The sequence below is a fragment of the Bubalus bubalis genome, chromosome 1 (assembly GCF_019923935.1).
Source record: "Bubalus bubalis isolate 160015118507 breed Murrah chromosome 1, NDDB_SH_1, whole genome shotgun sequence".
Lineage (NCBI taxonomy): Eukaryota > Metazoa > Chordata > Mammalia > Artiodactyla > Bovidae > Bubalus > Bubalus bubalis.
In genome coordinates this window covers 43,782,425-43,804,771 of record NC_059157.1, presented here as the reverse complement: position 1 = coordinate 43,804,771, position 22,347 = coordinate 43,782,425, and the positions used below count along the sequence as shown (strand labels likewise).

The following is a 22,347-nucleotide window of genomic DNA, read 5'->3' as shown; positions in this document are numbered from 1 at the left end:
CCCGTGTGCGTTCTGTCTCCCCGGTTCGCCGGTTCCGGACGTGCCGTGGACGTGCAATCCTGCAGCACGTGCCTTCATGTCGGTTCTCCCGCCCGGCGTGTCTTTAAGGTTCCTCTGCTCTGTGGCCAGCGCCAGCCTCCTCTGCTGTTACAGCCGGGTAGTACTCCATCATGTGGCCGCAGCACCGGTAACTTCTCCCGCACCTCATCGACATTTGTTTCCACTTCGGGGCTCTTATGACGAATCCTGCACACGTCTCTCCGTGGACAGTTACCTTCATTTGTCCCGTACCTGGGGGTCGAGCTGCCGGGTCTCTTGGGAATATCACGTGTGACCTTCTGGGGAGCTCCCAGACTGTTTTTAAACTGGCTGAACATCCTCTACTACTTAACAATACTCATTTTCAGTGTATCCACTGTATACACTGTATTGTGCAGTGTATATAAATATGCATGTTTGTATGAAATGTGTCCCTCATTTTAAGTTTTCACGCTCATGTTTACAGGCGTTGCTTTAATCTCTGAGGGCTTACAGGCACATCACTTTGTAACGAGAGCAGATTTTTTCATGATACATTTATTTCCATTGATGTTGACAGAGTGTCATAACACGGAAGGTAAATAATTGGAGCTTTTCCTTAATAGTCATCATTCCTCCTCATGTTTTCGTCTCTGCTCTCCTTACAGTGGAATCTAGTTCATAATCCTGCGTGCAGTGTTGCCACTGTTTCCTCAAAATACAATTCAGAAGTTGAACTATAAGTTAGTTTGAATGGGAAAAAAAGAGGATGTTTGGAAAGACACCGGATCAGGAAATTGAATCCTATTGAAGCGTATGTGCTGCCTCTTGGCGGAGCTGGGGGCACCCTGGTGTCCCTCGCAGACGCTGTCATCTGTGATGGTCCGGGTGTGGTGTCAGCTGCCGCCAGGAGAACTTGGCATCCAGGAGGCACAGCTTCATCATCACTCAGCGGGCTTAGAGGGCCCTGAAGCCAACAACGGACTCTCTTAATAGCAGAAAGACCTCCCTCAGAGCCGCTTTAGTGAAGCTGGTCCCTGCCAGCCCCCCATGCACACACCCCTGGCTGACACCCCTGGCTGACAACCCTGGGAATGAGGAGGGGCGGCCTCATTCCAGCCCCCCATGCACCCACCCCCTGGCTGACACCCCGGGCTGACACACGGCCTTGCAACCCTGGGAATGAGGAGGGGCGGCCATGCTTCCAGTAGCGTGGATCTGCTCTGTGACAGGGGCCTTCACCCCGGGAACAGAGGCTGTGTCTCATCGACAGAGTGTGGGTGGTGAGCCCTTTCCCTGCTCCAGGGGGGTCTGAGAAAGCACACAGGTGAGGTGCGTGGTGCTGCAGGGCGAGTCGGCTTCTGCCTCTCAGCAGTGAGGTCTCTAAACAAACAACCACTGAAGAACTGGGGCGGGTGAGACAAGCAGAGGACAGAGGCCACGTCTGAACCCAGCGTGACCACAGGGCGCACCGGGCAAGAGCCCTGCAGAGCCAGCCCTGCCGCAGAGCACGGCCACAGCCTCCACAGCGCGTCCCTGCTGTTAGTCTGTTAGGACGCGCGTCTGTGAGTTCACTGTGTCTGCAGGGCGTGTGCGTGGATGCACGCAGCCTGGCTGCCTGAGGACTGCAGGCGCTGCTCCACATAATCGGACCAACACAAACGGAGAGAGAAGCTTTGACGGAGACTGCAGTGTTGCCACGGTGTTAATTCTCCCCAGATCGAGGTGTCGATTCAGGGCAGCCTCCGTTTTTAGAGAAACTGCCAGGAAGAAAACGCTGAGGATCTTAGAAGAGCCCAAACAGTCTTGACAGAGAAGAGCCAAGTTGGGCCGGCCACTCCGGCCGCTTCCCTCCCAGCCTGGGCCCAGCGTCCTTGCAGGGGTCCCTGCTGCCGCTCAGGAGGGCGGTGTTTAGAAACCAAGGCCCAGCCCCGGGTGTGCTCACTGCCGGTTCCCTTAGCAGCAGGGAGAGCTAGCACACGCACATACCTACAGTCATTTATCTTGTTTATCTACTGGCATGTGTATGATGCTAAACATGGATTCATACCCATGTCTCTAACTATAATCTAGTACGGCACGGTTCATTCTAGCTTTCCCCCACCCCTTGAGTATCTCTATAAGATACGTTTAAATTTCCTTTGAGACGTTCTCTCTGAGCCAATCTGGAAGACTGTCGTTTAACTTTCACATATTTGGGGATTTTCCAGAAATTCTTCTGTTACTGATTTCTAGTTTTATTTATTTTGGTCCAAGAACATACTTTGTATGACTTCTGTTCTTCAAATGTGTTAAGGTTTGTTCTGTGGCCCAGAATACAGTCTGTCTTGGTGAATGCCCACTTGACACTCACCTGAGGAAAATGTGGGTGACGCTGTGTGTTTGGAGGCTGTCTGCTCTTAAGACAGGGATATTGGTGTCAGAATAGACCAGGGTTGTTTTAGCCTCAACACTGCTGATATTTGGGGCCAGAAAATTCTTTTTGGTTGACAGGTGGCTGTGTACTATAGAATTTTAGTAGCATCTCTGGTCTCTACTCACCAGGCTCCCATCCCCAAGCTGTGACAACAAAATATTTCCAAGTGTCTCCAGTTGTCCCTTGGGGGTGAAACCTCTCGGGTTAAGGAAAACTCAAATAGAATAAATCGATGCGACTAAAGAGTGACTCTTGCCATCAAAACTTAAAACGTCTGCTCGTCAAAACACTCCCAACAAGAAGGGGACAAGGCAAGCCACAAAGTGAAGGCAAATACTTGAAATGAATATCTGACAAAGGATTTGAGTACAGAACGTATAAAGAACTCCCACAAAACAAAACCAGAAATAACCCGGTTAAAAATGCGGGGGTAGGTGGAAAGTCTTTTCGCAAAAGAAGATATACAAATGACCAGTTATCACGTTGTTACTCATCCAGGAGGAGACACCACTTCACTTTCAGTCAAGGGCTCAGCTTGAGCAGCACACTGTGAGGGGGTGTGTGTTGGGGTGAGGAGGGGGGACGGTTACAGAGGAGGAGGCCGCCCAGAGCCGTCACCTGCACAGCTCACAGACACGTCTGTCTCGTCTGTAACAACCAGTGGCGTTTGTTTTTCTGTTCTGTGATTTCTATTTCAGAAAAAAAAAAAACCACTATGCTTTATGATGACTTCACCTAGGTTTGCTCTTTTCCAAAAAAATTCAACTTTTGAAATGTTTTGTTCAGACAGAATCTCACGCGGACAGGTGGGGGCTGCATCTGAGCACCCCTGACCCCGTCAGCCCCCCAGGTGTGCCCTGAGACTCCTCTACCAAACTCCACAGACGAACCTGGGCCGCGGGTCCCGCCCCCCGCCCAGGCCTCCTGAGGGTGGACCGAGCACAGCGCGGTGGGCAGTGACGGGGCTCTGCGTGAGCCCCACCCTGCGCACCCTCTGAGCGCCCGTCTCCACAGTGAAGGGCTGTCAGTGCTTTCCTGTGCTTGTGGCATCAAGCCCAGACTCCAGAGGGGGCTGCACAGTCCCCACGGGTCTTTTCTGGAAGCTTCTCCGCAGCCCACGTCTCCCCACAGCCCCGCTGTCCACCGCTGTGCACTGGGACCATCGATGATCCCGTCCACGTTCCGACCCTGTAGGCCCAAGTGTGCGTCTGTCGTAGTAGTGCCAGATTTAAGAAAGACAAACAGTGACGTCTGCCTTCCAGATGGACAGTGCGTTCTGTTAGCCTAAGGGACACGTTTGGGATGATTGGGAACATGCTGCTAGTGAGGGTTACTTGCTGCTCCTCTGAAGTCCCGTGTAACTGGGTGCCCCGTGTTTCTGTCTGGCATCTTCCCTCCATCGTTGCTGGCATCAGCGCCTGGCAGCATTCCAGGCACCTGCTGGGGAAAGTCTGCAGAATTTACCAGAAGGCACACAGGCCTTTCCCCGCAGCGCTGCTGGTTAGAGGAGGAATGCCGTGAGGAGCAGGCCCAGAGCAGCAGGTCCGGCAGTCTGGGACGTGCAACGGGGAAAGCAGGGTGGGCGGGCAGCTCAGCCCCGAAGCCCGCAACGCCACCCCTCATCTCGGTCTCCAGCCCAGGGCCCTCCTGCCTTCCAGTCACATGGGGAACCGATTCTGAGCCTGACGCCGGCTTTCTGTCATCCTCGGGAGGCTCCTCAGGGCTGGGGGGGGTTTCAGCTGTCCCCAGAGAGAAGGTCCCCGAGGAGGGCCCTCCGGTGTCACTTCTAGGGTCTGAGCGCCCAGCCCTGGATGGGGTGAACGTGAGCACACCTTCTCCTGTGACTGCAGTTAAAGCTTAGTCTGAATATTTCCATATTTACACACTCAGTCTAATTATGGAAATAATCTGAAAAAGCACTTTCCCAACAGCCCCCAGGTCTGTGACCTGCGGGGCTCCCTGGCCTGCCGAGTGTGTTGGAGGATGCTAAGCCACCATAATCAAGTGCGGCTGAAGTTGGGGACCAGACCTTTACAACCTCTGCTCCTCTGACTCAGCTGCCCAGTTCTTGGGGCAAAAAGCATCAGTTTTGGAGCCAGGCTGCCTGAGCCCAGAGTCTAGCTCTGCGTTCACTTTGCGGGCACCTGGGTGAGGTGGCTCCCCATTTGCAGTGAGGCCCAAGCATGTGGGGTCCCTGCGAGGACTGATGGGCTGGTACAGGGTGCTTCCAGGGGCCAGCATAACAGTACGTCATGGATGTTTGATGTCTGGAGTCTGTGTGTGAAAGAAAACCTGAGGTTAGCTTCCTGTAGTGGCAGCTCGTCTCTCAGTGGCTGCCTAGTGCTGGAATAAAGAGGTGGTTGTGAGTTAGAATACACATCTGAACATGGAATCACAAATACAGACTCCTGTGTGGATGCCACTCAGCCATAGTTCTGAGTCACCCCGCTCACAGTGCCAGGCTCTGGGCTGGAAATCTGGATATAGAGATAAAGAAGACACAGCCCTGCTTTTACAGATGCTGAGAACTTAAATGTGAGAATGTTGAATCAGCAAAGAGCGGTGTTAATCAGAAGGGAAAGCTCTTCAATTGGAAGTAAGATAAAAGTGCTAACTGGTAGAAACTGGAGTGTGCAGACCCCCGTCCAGACCCGGGCCCGAGCAGCGTGGGTGACAAGGAGTCCGGCAGAGACCTGGACTCTTTACGAGCGGAGGTCAGGGCGGCCCCAGGCCCATTTCTCTCCCATTTCCTTTCCTTTTCTCTTCTCTTCTCTTTTGGTCTGTTTTAAGTGGAAAGAAGGGATATAAGAGCTGGAATATGTTATATACCTAGTTTTAAAACAAAGTTATCATTATAATAATTTATAAATTGTATTCTATTAGTATCTAAAAATACATACTATTAACTTTACCTCAAATAATGACCTTAAAATAAATGAGCTTCCTTAATCTGAACTTAACATCAAGCCAGTTTTCCCTCTGCTGCCCTATTTCCAAAGAAGTAAATCACCGCCAAATCAATTTACATCAAGGGCTTACTTTAAAAATCAGGGAACATACTGTGGTCAAGACATGGAGTCAGAATTAGCAACCTAATTTTTATACACAGGCCTGTGCAACTATCCTAGTTAACTGTCTCATTGTGATCCACAGTAGGAAAGAAGAATAAATCCATTATTGTTGTTCACATTTTTCCAGCTTGGGGGTCAAATAAAATACAGTGTGTCTTGATTGTGGAAAGACTGTCACCAAACTTGAAAGGAGCTTGATTTAGCCAGAAACATCAACCCAGCTGAACCCTCTCTCTGCCAGACATCCTCAGGGTTTCCCCTATGCTTTCAAGATTTTGCAAAAAACAAGGAGGGGGACGGACTAGAGGAAATTGATTTTTAAGGCTGTTTGGAAGGAAATGACCATTATGATGATAATATGGATTTGAGTTTTCAGTCTGCTCTCTGCTTCTATTGCATAATCTGGACAACTTCACATAAGTTAAAACGGCTGGCAAACCTTTGATTTTTTCTTCTTCTATTTTTCTGAGTGTGTAAAGTTGCCAAAAGCTACCCTGACCTTTATGAGACTCTCGTGGACTTCTGAGCCCAGTTTGCTCTGAGGCTGTGTGAGTTATCCAAGCTTTCAGGGTTAGGTTTCCCTCTTCGTGGAATGATCCAGATTTCACTACCTGATCATAAAAAGTCAGGTTTCGAAGCAAGTCTGTAAGTAGTCTGCCCCATTGGTGCTGATGAACCCACATCCATGAGCTCGTCTGTCAGGAATGTTACCACGAGCCCTAGACGCCCACCGCGGGATAGGGTTTGATAGCAACCCCAGGTGCTGGCACACGTGGTCCCTGCAGCGATGCTCACGAGGCCTCTGTCTTCTCTCTTTCTCTCCTGTAGCCAGAGCTACCTGCAAGCTGCCAGCGACGGGCCTGCCAGCCACGGGCTGGACCCCTCTGCCAACTACAACTCCCCGAAGTTCCGCTCTCGGAACCAGAGCTACATGCGCGCCGTCAGCACCCTCAGCCAGGCCAGCTGCGTGAGCCAGGTGGGGCCCCCTCCCGGTCAGCCCCCTGCTGCAGACTCAGGCCTGCGCCAGGTGGGGCCCCTCGCCTCCTGGTCAGCCCCCTGCTGCAGACTCAGGCCTGAACCAGGTGGGGTCCCTCCCCTCCTGGTCAGCCCCCTGCTGCAGAGTCCCAGCCAGGAGTGCTCCTGTGCCATCACTGCACTAGGGAGCTCCGTGGGCATGACGGGGCCTTTGTGACCAGTCGTTCTCACTCCCAGCCCCTGTGAGCAGGGCTGACGGGAGCGTCCACCGCGTTCCCCTGCCACGCCCCCCACACGGAGCAGCCTCCTTCCCTGGGCCAGGCCCCCCATGCGGAGGGTCTGAGCCCCACCTGACGGGACACACAGGGCCCCATAGCACCAACCCCCCGAGGTCGCTGGTGTTTCCATGGACAGACTGTCCCCACAGCTGCAGGCGAGCCATCAGGTCACGCCCTGTGTTGTTCTCTGAGGACACAGGTGATCCAGACCACCCCCGGCTCTGCCGCCTGAGGGAGGGGGCCCCGCGGGAGGGGACCCACAGAGGGGCGCTCGGGAACCTCTCCCCGCCCCTCACACCCTCGCCACCACTGTGCTCACACCCAGCCTGGCTGCTGATGTTTCTGGACCCAGCACCGCTGGGCGTGAAGGAGCCACAGTGGGACAGCTGTCTGGACAGGTGGGCTCTGGGCGCAGTGGCTCAGCTGCTCCCTGGGCGGGAGGGTGAGCCGGCCCAGAGGCTGAGGGCAGGAGGGGCTCCCATCTGGTCTCTGCTCGCCTTCCTGCGGTGGCTGCCTTGCTGAGGCCCCCGTGGCCACATCCTGGTTCCTGCGAGTCTCTGTGTGCTTCATCCATGCACCGTCCAGATCGCTCTGACGGCTGCTCAGTTTGCCCAGGAACCCAGGCGCTTTGCTGGGCGTGCAGGGGTGGGGGGTCGTCAGGAGACCGCAGGGCAGGGGGCACCCCACTGCCCCCACAGGAGCAGCGTCCGCCTTCCCCCACGGCCGAGCCTGCCACCTGCTCCTCCTGCCTCCTCGTTGTCTTCACAAAGCCGTGTCAGTCTGAGTGTAGCTTCTTTCTGTCATGCATCCTTTCTCTTTTCACTGTGGTAAAATATACCTAAAATCCACAACATGCACCATCTTAACCGTCTTGCAGTGTACATCCCATGGCGTTTGGCACATCGCATTTTTAGGCAGCCACCCCCACCGTCATCTCCAGAACGCTCTCATCTTCCCAAACTGAAGCTGTGCCCACGCAGCACTGGCCCCCCCGCCCCCCATCCCCTCTCTGTCTCCTCCCCGGGACCTCACAGGAGTGACTCTCACAGCGCTTGCCCTCCGTGTCTGCCCTGCTTCGCTTTCCACCGTTGGGTGCCTGTGTCAGAACGTGCTTCTCCTCTTTAAGGCTGAGCAGCACGCCATGTGGATGGCCTGCACTGTGCCCACCGTCTGTCAGCAGACACTGTGTTGCTTCCGCCTTGGCTGCTGTGAGCGACACTGTGTGGACACAGGTGTGCGGGCGTCTGTCCGTGTCTCTGCTTCTGGTTCTCCTGCTGCACGCCCCATTCCTGCAGGTGCAGCTGTGATCTCCCGAGGAAGCTCCGTGCCAGTTCCCGCAGCAGCTGCCCCGCTTTCCAGCGCCGGCAGCTGCGTCCAGGGTCCCGCCCCCCGTCCAGGGTCCCGCCCCCCGCCCACAGCCACCGCCTCGCTCTGCAAGCGCCACCATCCTGACCTGGGAAACCCGCCCTCAGCGGGTATCGGGCTCTCTGCCACCAGGAGCCACGTTCCTCACCATCTTCTGATTTTCTCTTCTCTGGTATCTCGAAGCCCACGTCCTCCAGAAGCAGTTTAAGTGCTTTCCTGCGCTTGCAGTTCACTAGAGAAGCCAGCACTTCAGCCCACACTGATTATGTGCCCCACTGACTTTGCATTCTCGAGGGACACCCCGTGTCGGGCTGAACTGCGGTTTGAGTTGCAGAGTAAAATGCCCACTTTTCCAAATCTCCCTCGAGCTAGTCAGAGAAAAGGCCATTTCAGTTCCAGTCTAGACCAGCTGAGGTCCTTCTCAACTGCTTATTTATTTCGGGGAAAAGTCCCTCTCATTTGAAGGGCCTCGCTGGTCAGCTTTGTGGCTGGAAGCACTGGCCGAACGGTCCTCACTGAACGCCCATCCCTGAGTGTCAGAAGGTGCCCGTGAGGGTGATGGCACCTCTTCCAGAGGGAGAAAGGCCCTGGGCCTGTGGGTTTGCAGCAAGGGGGGCCCTACTGCGACCCCGTGTCGGGACTGGCAGGCGAGGGGGCCCCACACGGATTCTGGCCTCTTTAGGTTGTCTGACGTGGGTCTGTGACATAAATGACGTGAAACAGTCTGAGACTTTTGATATAGTTCCACATGAGGGAAAATCTGGGTCGGAAGGAGTCTGTACTCCGGGAAACGGCATACTTCGAGCCAGAGTGAGAGTGTTTGGGATGCATTTCCCTCGATGGGCACCAAGGCGACTGTGCTGGGGTGTTGGCATCTGTCTTTGCCCGAACTCGTCTGCCACTTTCCATCATCAGACACCCTGAAACCTCTGGCGTGGTGCAGTCACCTGGGGGTCTTTCTCTGGTCATTTCTGCCTGAACAAACTCAGTGTCCCCTCACTCTGGGCTCTGGGTCAGCAGTCCTACCTTTAAGACCCCCTCAGCACCTTCCTCCTGGGCCGTGCTCACTGGGATTTGTCCAGTGAGTGGAGTACTTGTGAATAATCTCAGGCGTTAATAGCAGCAGGGAGCCAGGGAAGCATCTCAGGTAAGTGCAGGGACCCAGGCCCAGGTCTGTGATTAGAGGTGGGCAGAAGCTGTCTTCTCTGATGAAGGGCAAATCCAATTCTTTACCTGCTTTTACTCTGTGAACAGTTAGAGGAAAAGGATTGATCTGATATTTAGAACAATACTTTTTAAAATTTACCTGTCAACATAGCAGGAGTGTTCAGCAAGTTGTGGGTCACGTTCCAGGGGTGGAGTGAATGACTCAGCTGGGCACTGGGCTGGGACTGTACCCGGCCATGGCCACTGTGGGGATGCTGCCCGCAGGCGTGGCTGGGGCGCCAGGGGCAGGCAGGGTTCCTAGGGCAGAGGCCCCCTGCATGGGGGTGATGGGGAGACCAGCCTAGGTTTCCGGGCCCCTCCGTGAGCCCCAAGCAGGGACCCAGCAGGTAACCCAGGAGAATTGTCTTGGCCTCTGCCTGAGCCCCAGTTCCATGCAGAACTCTGGCCCTCCACGTCAGCGTCCCCACGGGCATCTCCTGACCTGCTTCCGTGTTAACATGAGGTGCCCTGGGAGGCGGGGTTTGGGGAGGAGCCACCTGTCCAGGTCCCCACGGACCGGGCCTGGGAGCAACTGCAGCTCACGGGCCCAGCCCGGGATCCTCGTTCCTATGATCCCCACTCCCCCCACCCCCGCCCCAGGCTCTTCAGCCTGCTCTGTGTCCCGCTACTGAGTTTCCGTTTAAACTCCTAGACGTGGCTCCTGGGAGGCCCCAGAAACTTCAGGAAACCACATTCGGCGAGGACGGCACACGGAGGCCCTCCGCCACCCACAGTCAGGCCCCTGGAGTGCGGCCCTCAGGACCCGCGCTCTCCAAGGCCCAGTCACGTTTCGTAACACAGGGTCCCAGGGCGACTCTCTACCCAGAAATGAAATGTCAGGCTTGAGAATAACGACTTTACCTGCTGAACTGCCAAACTCAGGGTGGACACTGCCAGCCCACGCTGAAGGAGGGGAGGGACCCAGCAGAGTGTGGGCGGCGCACCTGCATCGTGAGAGACCGAGGCACCTCCAGGACACGGGCTGGGGCTGCCTCCGGGGACGCAGGGGCAAGCTCGTGGCTGAGCAGGCGTCCGTGTCCTCAGCCCAGGGCACTGGGCTGAGCGGAAGCAGAGAGAGCCACGCCCATGGGTCTTTGTGAGCAGAGCGTCCATACCTGGCTTGTCTGAGCTGGAAACAGCCTGGGCCATGAAAACAGAAAAAGAAGGATGATGAATACTTTGCATGGTGTGCTAACCTTTAACCTCGCTGTTCCTCTTGACCTCAATGGTAACTGCCAGTTGCACTTTAAAGCTCTGCCTTGGGGTCTGTAGACTTTCCAGGGCACGGTGGGAATTGGTGGGTTTTCTCAGTGTTCCCCAAGCTTAATGGCTCCCAGTGTGCCAACTTCAAATTAATTAAGCTGTGCATGGCAGGCGGTGAGTGCCTGCGGGTGAGCTCAGAGCGCTTCTCCGCTGGCGCGTGGCTGTGGCGCCTGGCCGAGCCGAGCCGTCAGCTGTGCTGTCGCTCTTCCAGATGAGCGAGGCCGAGGTCAACGGGCAGTTCGAGTCGGTGTGTGAGTCGGTCTTCAGCGAAGTGGAGTCTCAGGCCATGGACGCGCTGGACCTCCCAGGATGCTTCCGGACACGCAGCCACAGCTACCTGCGCGCCATTCAAGCGGGCTACTCCCAGGACGATGAGTGCGTGCCCCTGACCATCCCCGCTGATGCCGCCTCCACCATCCGGCCCACAGGTAAGGGACGCCCTCTGACCCACCCCCAGAATGGACAGGTGTGGGGCGGCTCCGTGCTCACGGACTGGGGTGAGTTCTCTCCAAACATCTGGAAATTTTCCAGCTTACGTTGGTGACACAGTGCTGTTTGCAGTGGTGTTTTAAAATGTTTCTTTCCTGGGTTGCTTTTCTTTTTCTTAGGATGAAATCTATCAATTGTCAAGGTTCCTTATAACGGTCAAGTAGAGTTTTCATAAAGTTTTGTATATGAAAAACATTGATGTTTGGTAGGTGATTGTTTCAGATACTGAAGTTGAATAGACAGCAGTAAAAGCTCAGCTGATGTGCAGTGACGTGGGGTCCTCACCGCGGACCCAGCCTGAGTCTGCACGGGCAGATCCGTCAACACAATGCCTGCCGCGGAGCAGACCGTTCATGGAACTGAAGGTCACAGTCTCCTTCAGTTCTTGGGGAAAGCCAAGATAAATTTGATAATTCATTACCTAAGCTAAGCATCACTGTCTAACGTTTCTGTGCACTGTGCTGGTTTATGCAGCACCGTGAGTAAACACGGCCCGGAGAAGCCCACGAAGCACCCAGTGATCAGAGTCACTGAGCAACATGATGGGAAGAGCATGGGATTTGGACCCGTTGGGGCTGGGGTGGGGGTGGTCCTGAGGAGGACTGGAGAGAAGTGGCCCCAGTTATTGACGGCTCCTGGGAGCCAGGGCGGGGGCGGGCCGTGTCACCTGCTACCCGCCTGCAACAGAGCTGCACGTGTTTGAAGCCAGGACAGTTGGCAGGACATGGGGCGATGACCGGGAGCTAGGTGTCGCGGGGATCCTGCGGCTGCCCGGAACCTTCGCTGTCACTCATGGAGCCTGCAGGCGGGAGAGGGCTCACCAGAGCCAGACCTGCGCTGCCGCCTCTGAGATCGCGGGCGGGTCAGCCTCGCAGTCTCCTGCTCCTCGGTGTCCAACTCAGGCAGAAGCTCTGAGCACATGACCAGGTCCGCCCGAGAGTTAGGGAGCTGGGAGTGCCATGGGGCCTCGGTGGTCTTTTCCTGTTTCCTGTGGCCCCGAGCAGAGGCCGTGATGCCCCCATGCTCCAGAGCCCAGGGGTCAGTGTGGGCGCCATTCTGGGAGCCGTGCCCTGCGGGAACCAGGGCCCACTCCACACAGGGCTGCAGATGCCAAGGACATTGGGGGCCCGTGGGGCCCAGCCCCAGCTTCCCCCCAGAGGCACCCCATGTCTGTGACATCAGGGACCACCCCTCATGCTCTGCCTTTGTGGGGAAAAGTGTGGAAAGTGAACTAATTAGAAACTTAAGGAAGTTTCTATCTTACTTACTTATCTTACTTACCTTACTATCGTTGCAGATTTTTAAAATATGCTGTAAGAAATAATTACTGATAGGTCCACCAATATTCGTTGAGTGTCTCCTACAAGCAAACAATAAAGCACACTCTTGGTCTTCAGAAATGCTCTGAAACGATAATCACCTGGTGGAAAATGACTTTCTTGTTTATAGAGCTGTCACTCCAGAGCAATAAATATAAAACAGATTTCACAGACATAATACAAGAACCAGTGCAGAACTCAAACTAAAATTCTAATTTATGTACATATCATTTTACCAAGTATTACCAATACATCTTGGTATTCCCAACATGTATCTACCAAATGTATTAACAAAAGAAAAAAACGCTTCTCTTCAAAATTTCTCCTGAACATTGGCCTAGTTATGGAGTCAGAATTCTTCCAGACAACAGTGCGGGAAGCAGAGGCAGGCATGCCTTCTAAAGTTAAAGAGATGAGATGGATAACATCAGGAAAAATACCAAGTTGCCTTGAAATAATTGATTTATAGAATTATAAGCTACCTTTTTTAAAGTTGCAGACGGATCCTTAATTCCTCCCTTCCCCTCTTTTACTCTAAGCATTAGAAATTGAATATTTGTAAATTTTTCTCTCCTAAATAGAATAGTGATGGCCTACAGCAACAGAATACTTAATAGGATTGTGAAACATACCAAAGAAATGAGACGCCCCTGTCTGGAGGTGAGGCAAAAACAGGGTTTCCATGATTTTATGTTGAAATACTATTTGGAAGATCATACATTTAATAACTATGCTTCGTTGATGTGTGTGTGTAAAGAGAGAGAGATTATTTTGACAAGTGCATTTTCTTTTATACTCCTAAAATTAGCTTTTGAAAATAATTCCCCAAAAAGTTATTCAAAAACATTCCCAGTGATTATTTTGAACAATAAGATGTACTTAAATGTCTCTTTAAGCCTGAAACATAGAAGTTGTGTCCTTTGGTTGTGTCACCTGTATAAACGCAAATGTGTAATGTTGATGTTCATCTAACAGTAATTAAGCACCAAGCGTGTGCACGAAAGGGCCATTAGCAGTTTTGGAACGTGTATCAGGCAGTCCGTTCTCAGCGCTCACAGGCTGATGCTGCCACGGGGCGTTTCTCTCGTCTGGGGCTTGAGTTCACCTGTGATTTCCCTCCACCCTTCAAGATGGGTGACGATGCAGCTGAAGCAGACACTTGTCATCTGATCTCCAGGGACCTGAAACAGGACCAGACCCCGCGACTGGGCACTGGGACCCATGGCCGGCACGACTCTCCAACCCACTGCTTCCCTCATCACCAAACACCCCACGTATTGATTAGAGTCCTCTCACTAAATGAAGTGGTTTTGAAAACATCTACTTTCATTTCACACATGGCTTCTTTCTCATCTGTGAAGTGATTTATCAGATAGATTTACTTGTCTAAATATGCATTTCACCCGATTCTTCTAGGGAGGGAAGGTTATTGATATCGTGGAGGAAAACAGTGTAAAATTAGATGATAATGATTTTTCTCTGGGTCAGAAGTTTTCTCAGCGTACGTCAGCACTGATTCCAGGAGGCATTACCACGGAGGGAAAATCCATACCAGGCATGATGGAGGAAACAGCCATAAACCTTTTTCTATCTGGTGGCTTTTATTTCTGCAGTAACTTGCCTCTCAAGCGTTCCCGTGATCTCCTGTTTCCAGGATGCCTCCTGCGTGTGGAGTCTGGCATCTTCCTGGGCTCTGGCTGCATGACCTCGGCCCGCTCCCCACAGCACCTTCCCTGACTCCCACCCTCTGGCCTTCCGCCAACCAGGACCCTGGTAATCCCGTCAGGCCATCATGATGGTGGGCATGGTCAGTCACTGCAGGAAAGAATTGTTTAAGAACTGTGGGTACGTGAGCCAGTCAGACTTAGCACTTAGCATCGTAAACCCTAAATAATCAATGATTAAATAAATGAATTCGTGCATGTGTAAATAGGTGAAAGAATGTGTCACTCGGCTAGATCCTAGGGTGCAAGTGCTGTGGGGCTGACCGCTCAGCCCCCGGCAGCCCGCCCCCGCCGTGTCACCTCGTGGCTGCGCCCCCGGCCTGCTCACGTGCTGAGCACGCTGACAGCCCCTCCGTGCCCTTCTCGCCGCCCCCCTGCCGCAGGCTGCCTCCTGTGACACCGCTGCAGCACCCCTCCTCACAGTCTCTCACTTCATGTGCTGTTGCTGATCCCACAATTTGCTTTTCAGATATTTTTTTGCCTAATTCTGAGCTATGCCTTTGTTGTCAACTCAGGGATCATTTTTTCCAGGAAGCCTTCACTGATTTGCTTGTCATCTAATTAGTGTAGGAGCCAACACAAATGCCTTCCCTCCCACCCCCAATCAGATGAGTTCCAGCTAAAGTACACACTTATTAAAACAGAGAAATCCTCATTTTCATTTATTTCTAAAATGGACTTCCCTTTTAAATATATAGACATATTAGATGCCACAACATATAGCCTACTGTGCATGTGTACATGCTAAGTTGCTTCAGTCATATCTAATGGACTCTTTGAAGCCCGCCAGGCTTCTCTGTCCATGGAATTCTCCAGGCGTGAATACTAGAGTGAGTGCCCATGCCCTCCTCCAGGGGATCTTTCTGACCCAGGGATTGAGCCCGCATCTCTTAAGCCTCCTGCACTGGCAGGCTGGCTCTTTATTTACCACTAGTGTCACCTGCAAAGCCCTGTAGCCTATGATAGTGAACCATACCTACTCTCAGTATATACTTACGTCATTTCATAATTATGTTTAGAAAGCATTGATACTATGGCTTTTGTTTCTTATAATGTGTTAAACAACATTAAATTAAAACCAGTTATTTAAATTTACAAAATTATAAAATATTCTGAGAACTTTTAAAAGAAAATAAATTTGCTCTCGGGAAGAAAGAGGTACTGTGCTGTGCTCTTCAGTCAGATCACTGGCTGTCAGGAGTCTTCTTTCCTTGCAAGGAGGTAGAGGATGAGCTAACATTGGAAGTCAGAGGAACGTGCCCACACAGTACTGTATATATATTGAGTTTGTTGATTATCTGTACTTAATCATTTTACACATGCTGTCTTCAAAATGCACTAAAAATTATAATGTACTTGTTACTTTCACAATTTCGGGTTTTTCTTCGTTGCTTCTTCTTTCCAAGAAACACTTTGACAACTTAAAATGATGTGTTTGGACTCATACCTAGTGGTTTCCTCTTAGGTATTTCTATTTTCTGGAGAATTAACCTTTAAGAAAAATTATCCTTTGAAACATCATTCAGAGGGGAAGAGAAGGAGGCTTCCTGCAACCTGCTCATCTTACCCATCTGTCTCTCCTGCCCAGTTTCCTGGTGGCTGGTTTCTTTTGCTTGGACTAGTGGTTGAGGACTGGAGAAGGCAATGGCACCCCACTCCAGTACTCTTGCCTGGAAAATCCTATGGATGGAGGAGCCTGGAAGGCTGCAGTCCATGGGGTCGCTGAGGGTCAGACACGACTGAGCAACTTCACTTTTACTTTTCACTTTCATGCATTGGAGAAGGAAATGGCAACCCACTCCAGTGATATTGCCTGGAGAATCCCAGGGATGGGGGAGCCTGGTGGGCTGCCATCTATGGGGTCGCACAGAGTCGGATGCGACTGAAGCGACTTAGCAGCAGCAGCAGTGGTTGAGGACTAAGGCACTGCTAGTCCAAGAAATGTTGGAAAACTGTACATGTGATACCGGTGATGGCTAAGTTTATGTGTCAGCTTGCCTGGGCCTAGGTTTTTAGTCAAGCATTATTCTGGGTGTTGCTGTGAGGGTGTTTTTTGACACGTTAACATTCCTATCGCTTCATGGCAAATATATGGGGAAACAGTGGAAACAGTGTCAGACTTTATTTTTGGGGGCTCCAAAATCACTGCAGATGGTGACTGAAGCCATGAAATTAAAAGACGCTTACTCCTTGGAAGGAAAGTTATGACCAACCTAGAGAGCATATTGAAAAGTAGAGACATTACTTTGCCAACAAAGGTCTGTCTAGTCAAGGCTATGGTTTTTCCTGTGGTCATGTATGGATGTGAGAGTTGGACCATAAAGGAGGATGAGTGCCTTAATGTCTCTGCTTTTCGATATGCTATCTAGGTGTGTCATAGCTTTTCTTCTAAGGAGCAAGCATCTTTTAATTTCATGGCTGCAGTCACCATCTACAGTGATTTTGGAGCCCAAGAAAATAAAATGTCACAGTTTCCATTGTTTCCCTGTCTATTTGCCATGAAGTGATGGGACTGGATGCCATGATCTTAATTTTTTGCATGTTGAGTTTTAAGCCACCTTTTTTACTTTCCTCTTTCACCTTCATCAAGAGGCTCTTTAGTTCCTCTTTGCTTTCTGCTATAAGGGTGGTATCATCTGCTTATCTGAGATTTTTGATATTTCTCCCTGCAATCTTGATTCCAGCTTGTGCTTCATCCAGTCCGGCATTTCACGTGATGTACTCTGCATATAAGTTAAATAAGCAGGATGACAATATACAGCCTTGACGTACTTCTTTCCCAATTTTGAACCTATCTGTTGTTCCATGTCTGGTTCTAACTGTTGCTTCTTGACCTGCATACAGGTCTCTCAGGTGGCATGTAAGGCAATCTGGTCTAACTTTAATATAAAATGTCCCCCCGTTACAAACACAGCAACAGAACAGGCTCACTTTAGCAGGGTCTCCAACCCCTGGTGTGTTGGACCCAGTATATAGCCGCCCTACAATTCATGCCAGGATTTCAAAACACCCTTTATGTTCATGAGGCCTTGAAATCGACAGTCGTTATCAGTCCTCTTGCCAGGTCTCATTGTTAACGGCATTAATAGACACCCCGGTCACAGAGATTTCCTAACGTTTTGATAACTGCATTTTGATGTAATTTCTTAATCTCCTGCATTTTAGTTTTCAAATTTAAAATGTTCTCTGTCTTGGAAAGGAGGGCATCTGCTTGACTGAGCTGCTGAAGGGTCATAGCCCAGTGGCAGGCCTCGCAGTAGGATTTCTCTGCTCTCATGAGCAAGGCTTCCCTGGAGACACAGGGCAAGATATTTGCAGTTTTCTGTGTTAGGCTTTCTCATAGATACAGAAATTATTTTAGTTTTTACTGTTGACTCTCTTCTCCATGACCATGAGAACAGGCACCTCTTGGTGTTGAACACTGCATCAGACTCTTCTAGAACAGGGGCTGGAGTTTCCCACCCATGAGCATTCAGCTTGCATCAAAGAACACAGCACACAACCACGCAACGGGGGATGATATGCTTCCAAGGGGCCCAGGGTCTCAGGGGCGCTTTCTCCGTCCCTTTGCTGCTGGCCACACAGAACATGCCTTCTGAAGTCGTGTGTGCAAACACCAGGGGCCAGCAGGCTGAGGTCTGCTCACGGTGGGGTCTTTCATGGCATGCTGGCCACACGGGCTCCTGCCACTACGTGACCAGTCTTACCACACCAGGCTCCAGGGACATCGGCCGGGAATCACAGAGGCCACCGTCGCTGCTAAGCAAGGCTGCTGCTCGCAGGCTGGCCCGTTCTGCATGAAGCAGTGGTGAACGCCTGTGGTTCCCAGGCATCTCTGGTCTTTAGTCAGTGTGTTTCCTCACACCCGTTAAGGTCATGGCTACGCTCAGGCACATTTGTATTTGCTGCGCTGAGTTTGCATTCGCCCAGTCTCCTGATCTGTGTGTACACCTGGGCTGTACAGGACTCAGTAAATATTTGTTGAATGTAAGAATGGTTAACTTGAGAATTTACAGCTTATAAAATATTTAAATCCATTTACATGAACAGTTTGCACTCACTTAATATTTAAAGTTCAGTGTTTAAGCTCCCCTGGGCTAAGCCGTCCTCTTAGACAACTTGCTCATTGGATGTCTTTCTCTGTGTGTATGTGAGTCACTCAGTCATGTCCAGCTCTTGGCAACCCCCTGACTGCAGCCTATCAGGCTCCTCTGTCCGTGGGATTCTCCAGGCAAGAATACTGGAGTGGGTAGCCATTACCTTCTCCAGGGGATCTTCCTGACCCAGGGATCGAACCCAGATCTCCTGCACTGCAGGCAGATTCTTTACCATCTGAGCCACCAGGGAAGACGGTACCAACTCAGGGTGCCCACTGCTTTTATCAGATTTTGACGTGACACACAGGTGGATCACGAGCAGCGTAGCTGTGAAAGAAATAACCATGTTCGTTTCTTTTCCTTAAATCACCAAAGTCAAGAGGGGTCAACTTAAACTGCCTTCCCCAAGCAAAATCTCTGCAGAGAGGAGCCCAGAGCTGCTGCAGTGGGAGGGACTGTGCAAAAAACATGCAAATAATATCCCCAAGTCTTATCCTGAGATGTAGGTCAACTGCAGAGGTTCTCCCAGAATGGCCACCACCCAGGCCAGTTAATTATTCCTCAGATGACATCTGGCCACTTCTGAAAAGAGGTCCTCAGTGGCCCACTAACTGCAGAATCGTCGCGGGTGATCCTTCCAGTTTTGACGTTGACTCCCTGGACAGGTAAGAATTATTCAGGCACATAAAATGACTTTGAGGGAACTGCCTTTCTTTAAGTGCAAGATATCCAAACACTCAAAATACTTTTTTGACTGAGAAAAGTACTCCGCCACCACCTTCCTTCTGCATTTACAAAGACACCAGAGCTGTTCAAAGCTCAGACTTTCAGTTAGAACTAGCTGGTTATCATTTCCTTTCAGTAGGGGTATTAGGCTAAAACAGAATTTGGATAGGGCATTTTTACGTTCCCAAATTTGGAGTAAGAGATTGAATGAGGTGGGATTACTCTTTCAACCCATTTTCAGGCGCCAGAAGAAGTAGAGTGCCACACATGTGTACAGTGAGCCTGGTTTATGGTTTCAGACTTGGGTTCTGAAATTTGTATTTTTCACTGATCCTTTCAAATGATGGCTAGGTGGCAGTGAACCATAGTCAGGAAACCCTAGACTCTAGGGGACATATATTCATATATGTAGAGCATTCCCTAATAAGTTGATTACATTGAATTTACTTAATTACATTGAATTTACTTCATCCTAACATAGTAATTAAAACACAGAGCCATGCTGTGCTTTTTAAACACAAATGATGGGGAAGCTTTGAAAGTCCGAGTGGATTTATTATAAAGAACATTTATACCTCTGTTTACCCATTTATAAATGTTCTTTATGATAAATCCACTGGGACTTTGGTTTGATCCCTGAGTCGGAAAGATGCCCTGGAGAAGGAAATGGCAACCCACTCCAGGATTCTTGCCTGGAGAATCCCACAGACAGAGGAGCTTGGCAGGCTACAGTCCTGGGAGTCGTAAAGAGTCAGACACGACTGAGAGACTGAGCACAGACAGATGTACATTCATTTATTACTTTTTGGAAGCCAAGGAGGAAAGAGTAAGGAAGGATGAGGTGACTGTGTCTGATGTCATCATGAGTGCGAATAAGAAGGAAGGCTTCGCCAGCTGAGGAGCGTGGCTGTTTCTGGGAGGGCAGATGAAGGTCCTCTGAATTCCTGTGTGGCAAGTGCAGGGCAAGGCCGCGTACCCGTTCAGTAAAGTGTCTGTGTGTGCTGTGATCTCTCTCTAACAGGAAGTCGGTGTTTATTGGTTTCTAGCAGGCCATTCCTTCACTGCCATTTTAATCAGTCACACAATCAATGGAATCCAGTCCACAAATATTTATTTTGTGCCTTATGTCTATAACATACTAGAGAGATACTTCGTGAAAGGAAAGGAAACGGAACTGAAGTAGGTTTAGAAGCTCTGGGCATATCTGCAAATAGGTAATCACCGTGATCACATTTTCTCAGCTGATACTTGGTAGTTAACATTTAGCCCCTTCTGTTAATGAATATTGAGTTATTACAAAATGGACTGTGATTCATGAAATGGTCAGAGTTCTCTCCTCTTCCGAAGACTTACAACAGGAACTGAGATCCCAGGTCTCAGCCATGGGACAGAGGAGTCTCATCCCGCCCACTCGCCCTTTCCCGCAGACTGGGGCTTAGTTGTCTCTGCAAGGGAAGTTTCTAAAAGGCCTGTGCTCTCTGGCGAATGGTGCCAAAAAGAAATGAGTTACTTTGGCGTTGTGGGCTCTTTACAAGGCACATGCTGTGTGCCTTTCAAGGGATGCTCAGAGTCTATGTCTGCATCCATTAGATGCAAGCCCTGTCCACTGTCCTACAGATGAGGCCGCCACGGCAAGCCTGCCCACACTTGTCCACATCTAAATGCCACGCCAGACTTCAGCTCAGGGAGCCCCGGCCTGGCACCCCAAGGCCCCGCCTATGGGCTGAGATCAGGGAGTTCCTTTTCCTAAAGCCCCATTTGAATGATTCTTTCTCTTTTCTTTTCAAAATTAGTTGGCTTTTTTTTCTAGTCATACATTATTACCATGTAGGTGTGACCTTTAGAGATGTTTGTGTTTCTTTGTCTCTCTCTTTCGAAAGAATAACCATGAACCTGGTACTAACTGAATATTAAACTAGACCCCAGGTTCAGGCAGAAAAGTCCATTGGATTTTATACATACTGTGGTGCTTTTCACAAAACTATTGTGAGGTTGCGCTTGGAGCCCGTCACAGGGAGCACCCATGTGTTGTAATGATGTATTTGTCTCCATGTCTCGTTCCTGGGGATGGGAGAACAGGGAGGCAGGGATTTCCTCACTGTTGGGTCCCCAGGGCCTGGGATGTGATAAGCATTATAGAAATACTTGCTGAGTCTTTACTGAAAACAGTGAACAAATGGATTAATCAGTAAAGGACGTTTCTCTCTAAGCTGTGCTCAGGTGGGAACACTGTTCCCAGGGTAGGTGGGTTTGCTCTGTGATTGAGATTCTGAACTTAGAGCAGGAGAATAAAAATGTTCATTGAACGCTAACAGCAATATGCTGTCATCCAGGGAGGCGTGGATCAGCAGCCTGGTTCTTTGTGAGGACTCACTTAGAACTTCTTTGTGCTTCATGGCAGACTGCATCATCTGTTTTCCAGCTCTGGGTGTCAGGTCAGGTTTTCTGTTTCATAAAGAATATTGTGGGAGGTGGAGCCCAGGAAAGGGAGTCAGCCGGCAGGCTGACATGTCACCTGCAGTCTCTGAAAAGACAGTAAATGGTCGCCTTGTCCGTGTCTCCCAACTTTCTTATAGAACTTTATGGGAGAAGTCCCTGGTGGCTCAGTGGTAAAGAAGCTGCCTGCCAATGCAGGAGACTTGGGTTCCATCCCTGGGTCAGAAAGATCCCCTGGAGGAGGGCATGCCAACCCACTCCAGTATTCTTGCCTGGAGAATCCCATGGACAGAGGAGCCTGGGAGGCTACAGTCTATGGGGTCACAAAGAGTCGAACACAACTGAGCGACAGAACAACAAAAGGCAAAATTTATGATGTATTCATTAGATGCTGAGCATCAGTAGGTGTAAATAGCTCATTACGTGTTATTTTTACCCTTGCAATTGGTATCAGCGTTATCGCTTTATTAACTTTTCATTGGAAGGTTTCTCCCTTTTCCTTGAGTCAAGAGACAGTAGTAACTCCGATACTTTAACTCATGGAGGTCCACAACCACACCTGCCTTGTTTGCCACAAGCCGACGTGAAGTCAGTGATATCATCGTGAAACAAAGCACCACCCCAGAATTACTCCCACACACATCATGATGGTAAAAATACTGTTCTGGCACAACCCTAATGCAGGCTTCGTTCCTGATTACATGTCCCCTGTGAAACGAGGTGCAGCCCACATGTCGGCTCTGAGGACAGAGGACAGTGCCGTCCGCTGCTCCAGCTGCAGATCCTCCAGAAACAGACTGACCCGAGTCCCCCAAGCTGTGTCCCTGTGGTGGGTCTGTCAGCTTTTCCACTGAAAAAAATCATTGTTTTCCATGATTAGCATTTTCAGCTAAGTTGAAGCCTCCTGTTCTCACAGACTCGGGACACAGCTGTTTCCCACTGGACACCTGATTGGGGGGAACCA

At 50.7% G+C, this 22,347-nt stretch overlaps 1 protein-coding gene across 7 annotated transcripts in view; it reads left to right on the top strand.

The window, feature by feature from the left end:
- The window catches only part of DLGAP2 (DLG associated protein 2), a 635,944-nt gene that overhangs the window by 572,443 nt on the left and 41,154 nt on the right, over positions 1-22,347 (top strand). For all 7 annotated transcript variants that reach the window (XM_044939120.2, XM_044939128.2, XM_044939133.2 and 4 more), the window contains 2 exons: positions 6,334-6,481; positions 10,804-11,020. In XM_044939120.2, coding sequence (XP_044795055.1) covers positions 6,334-6,481; positions 10,804-11,020 — 365 coding nt within the window. The remainder of the gene's footprint in view (positions 1-6,333; positions 6,482-10,803; positions 11,021-22,347) is intronic.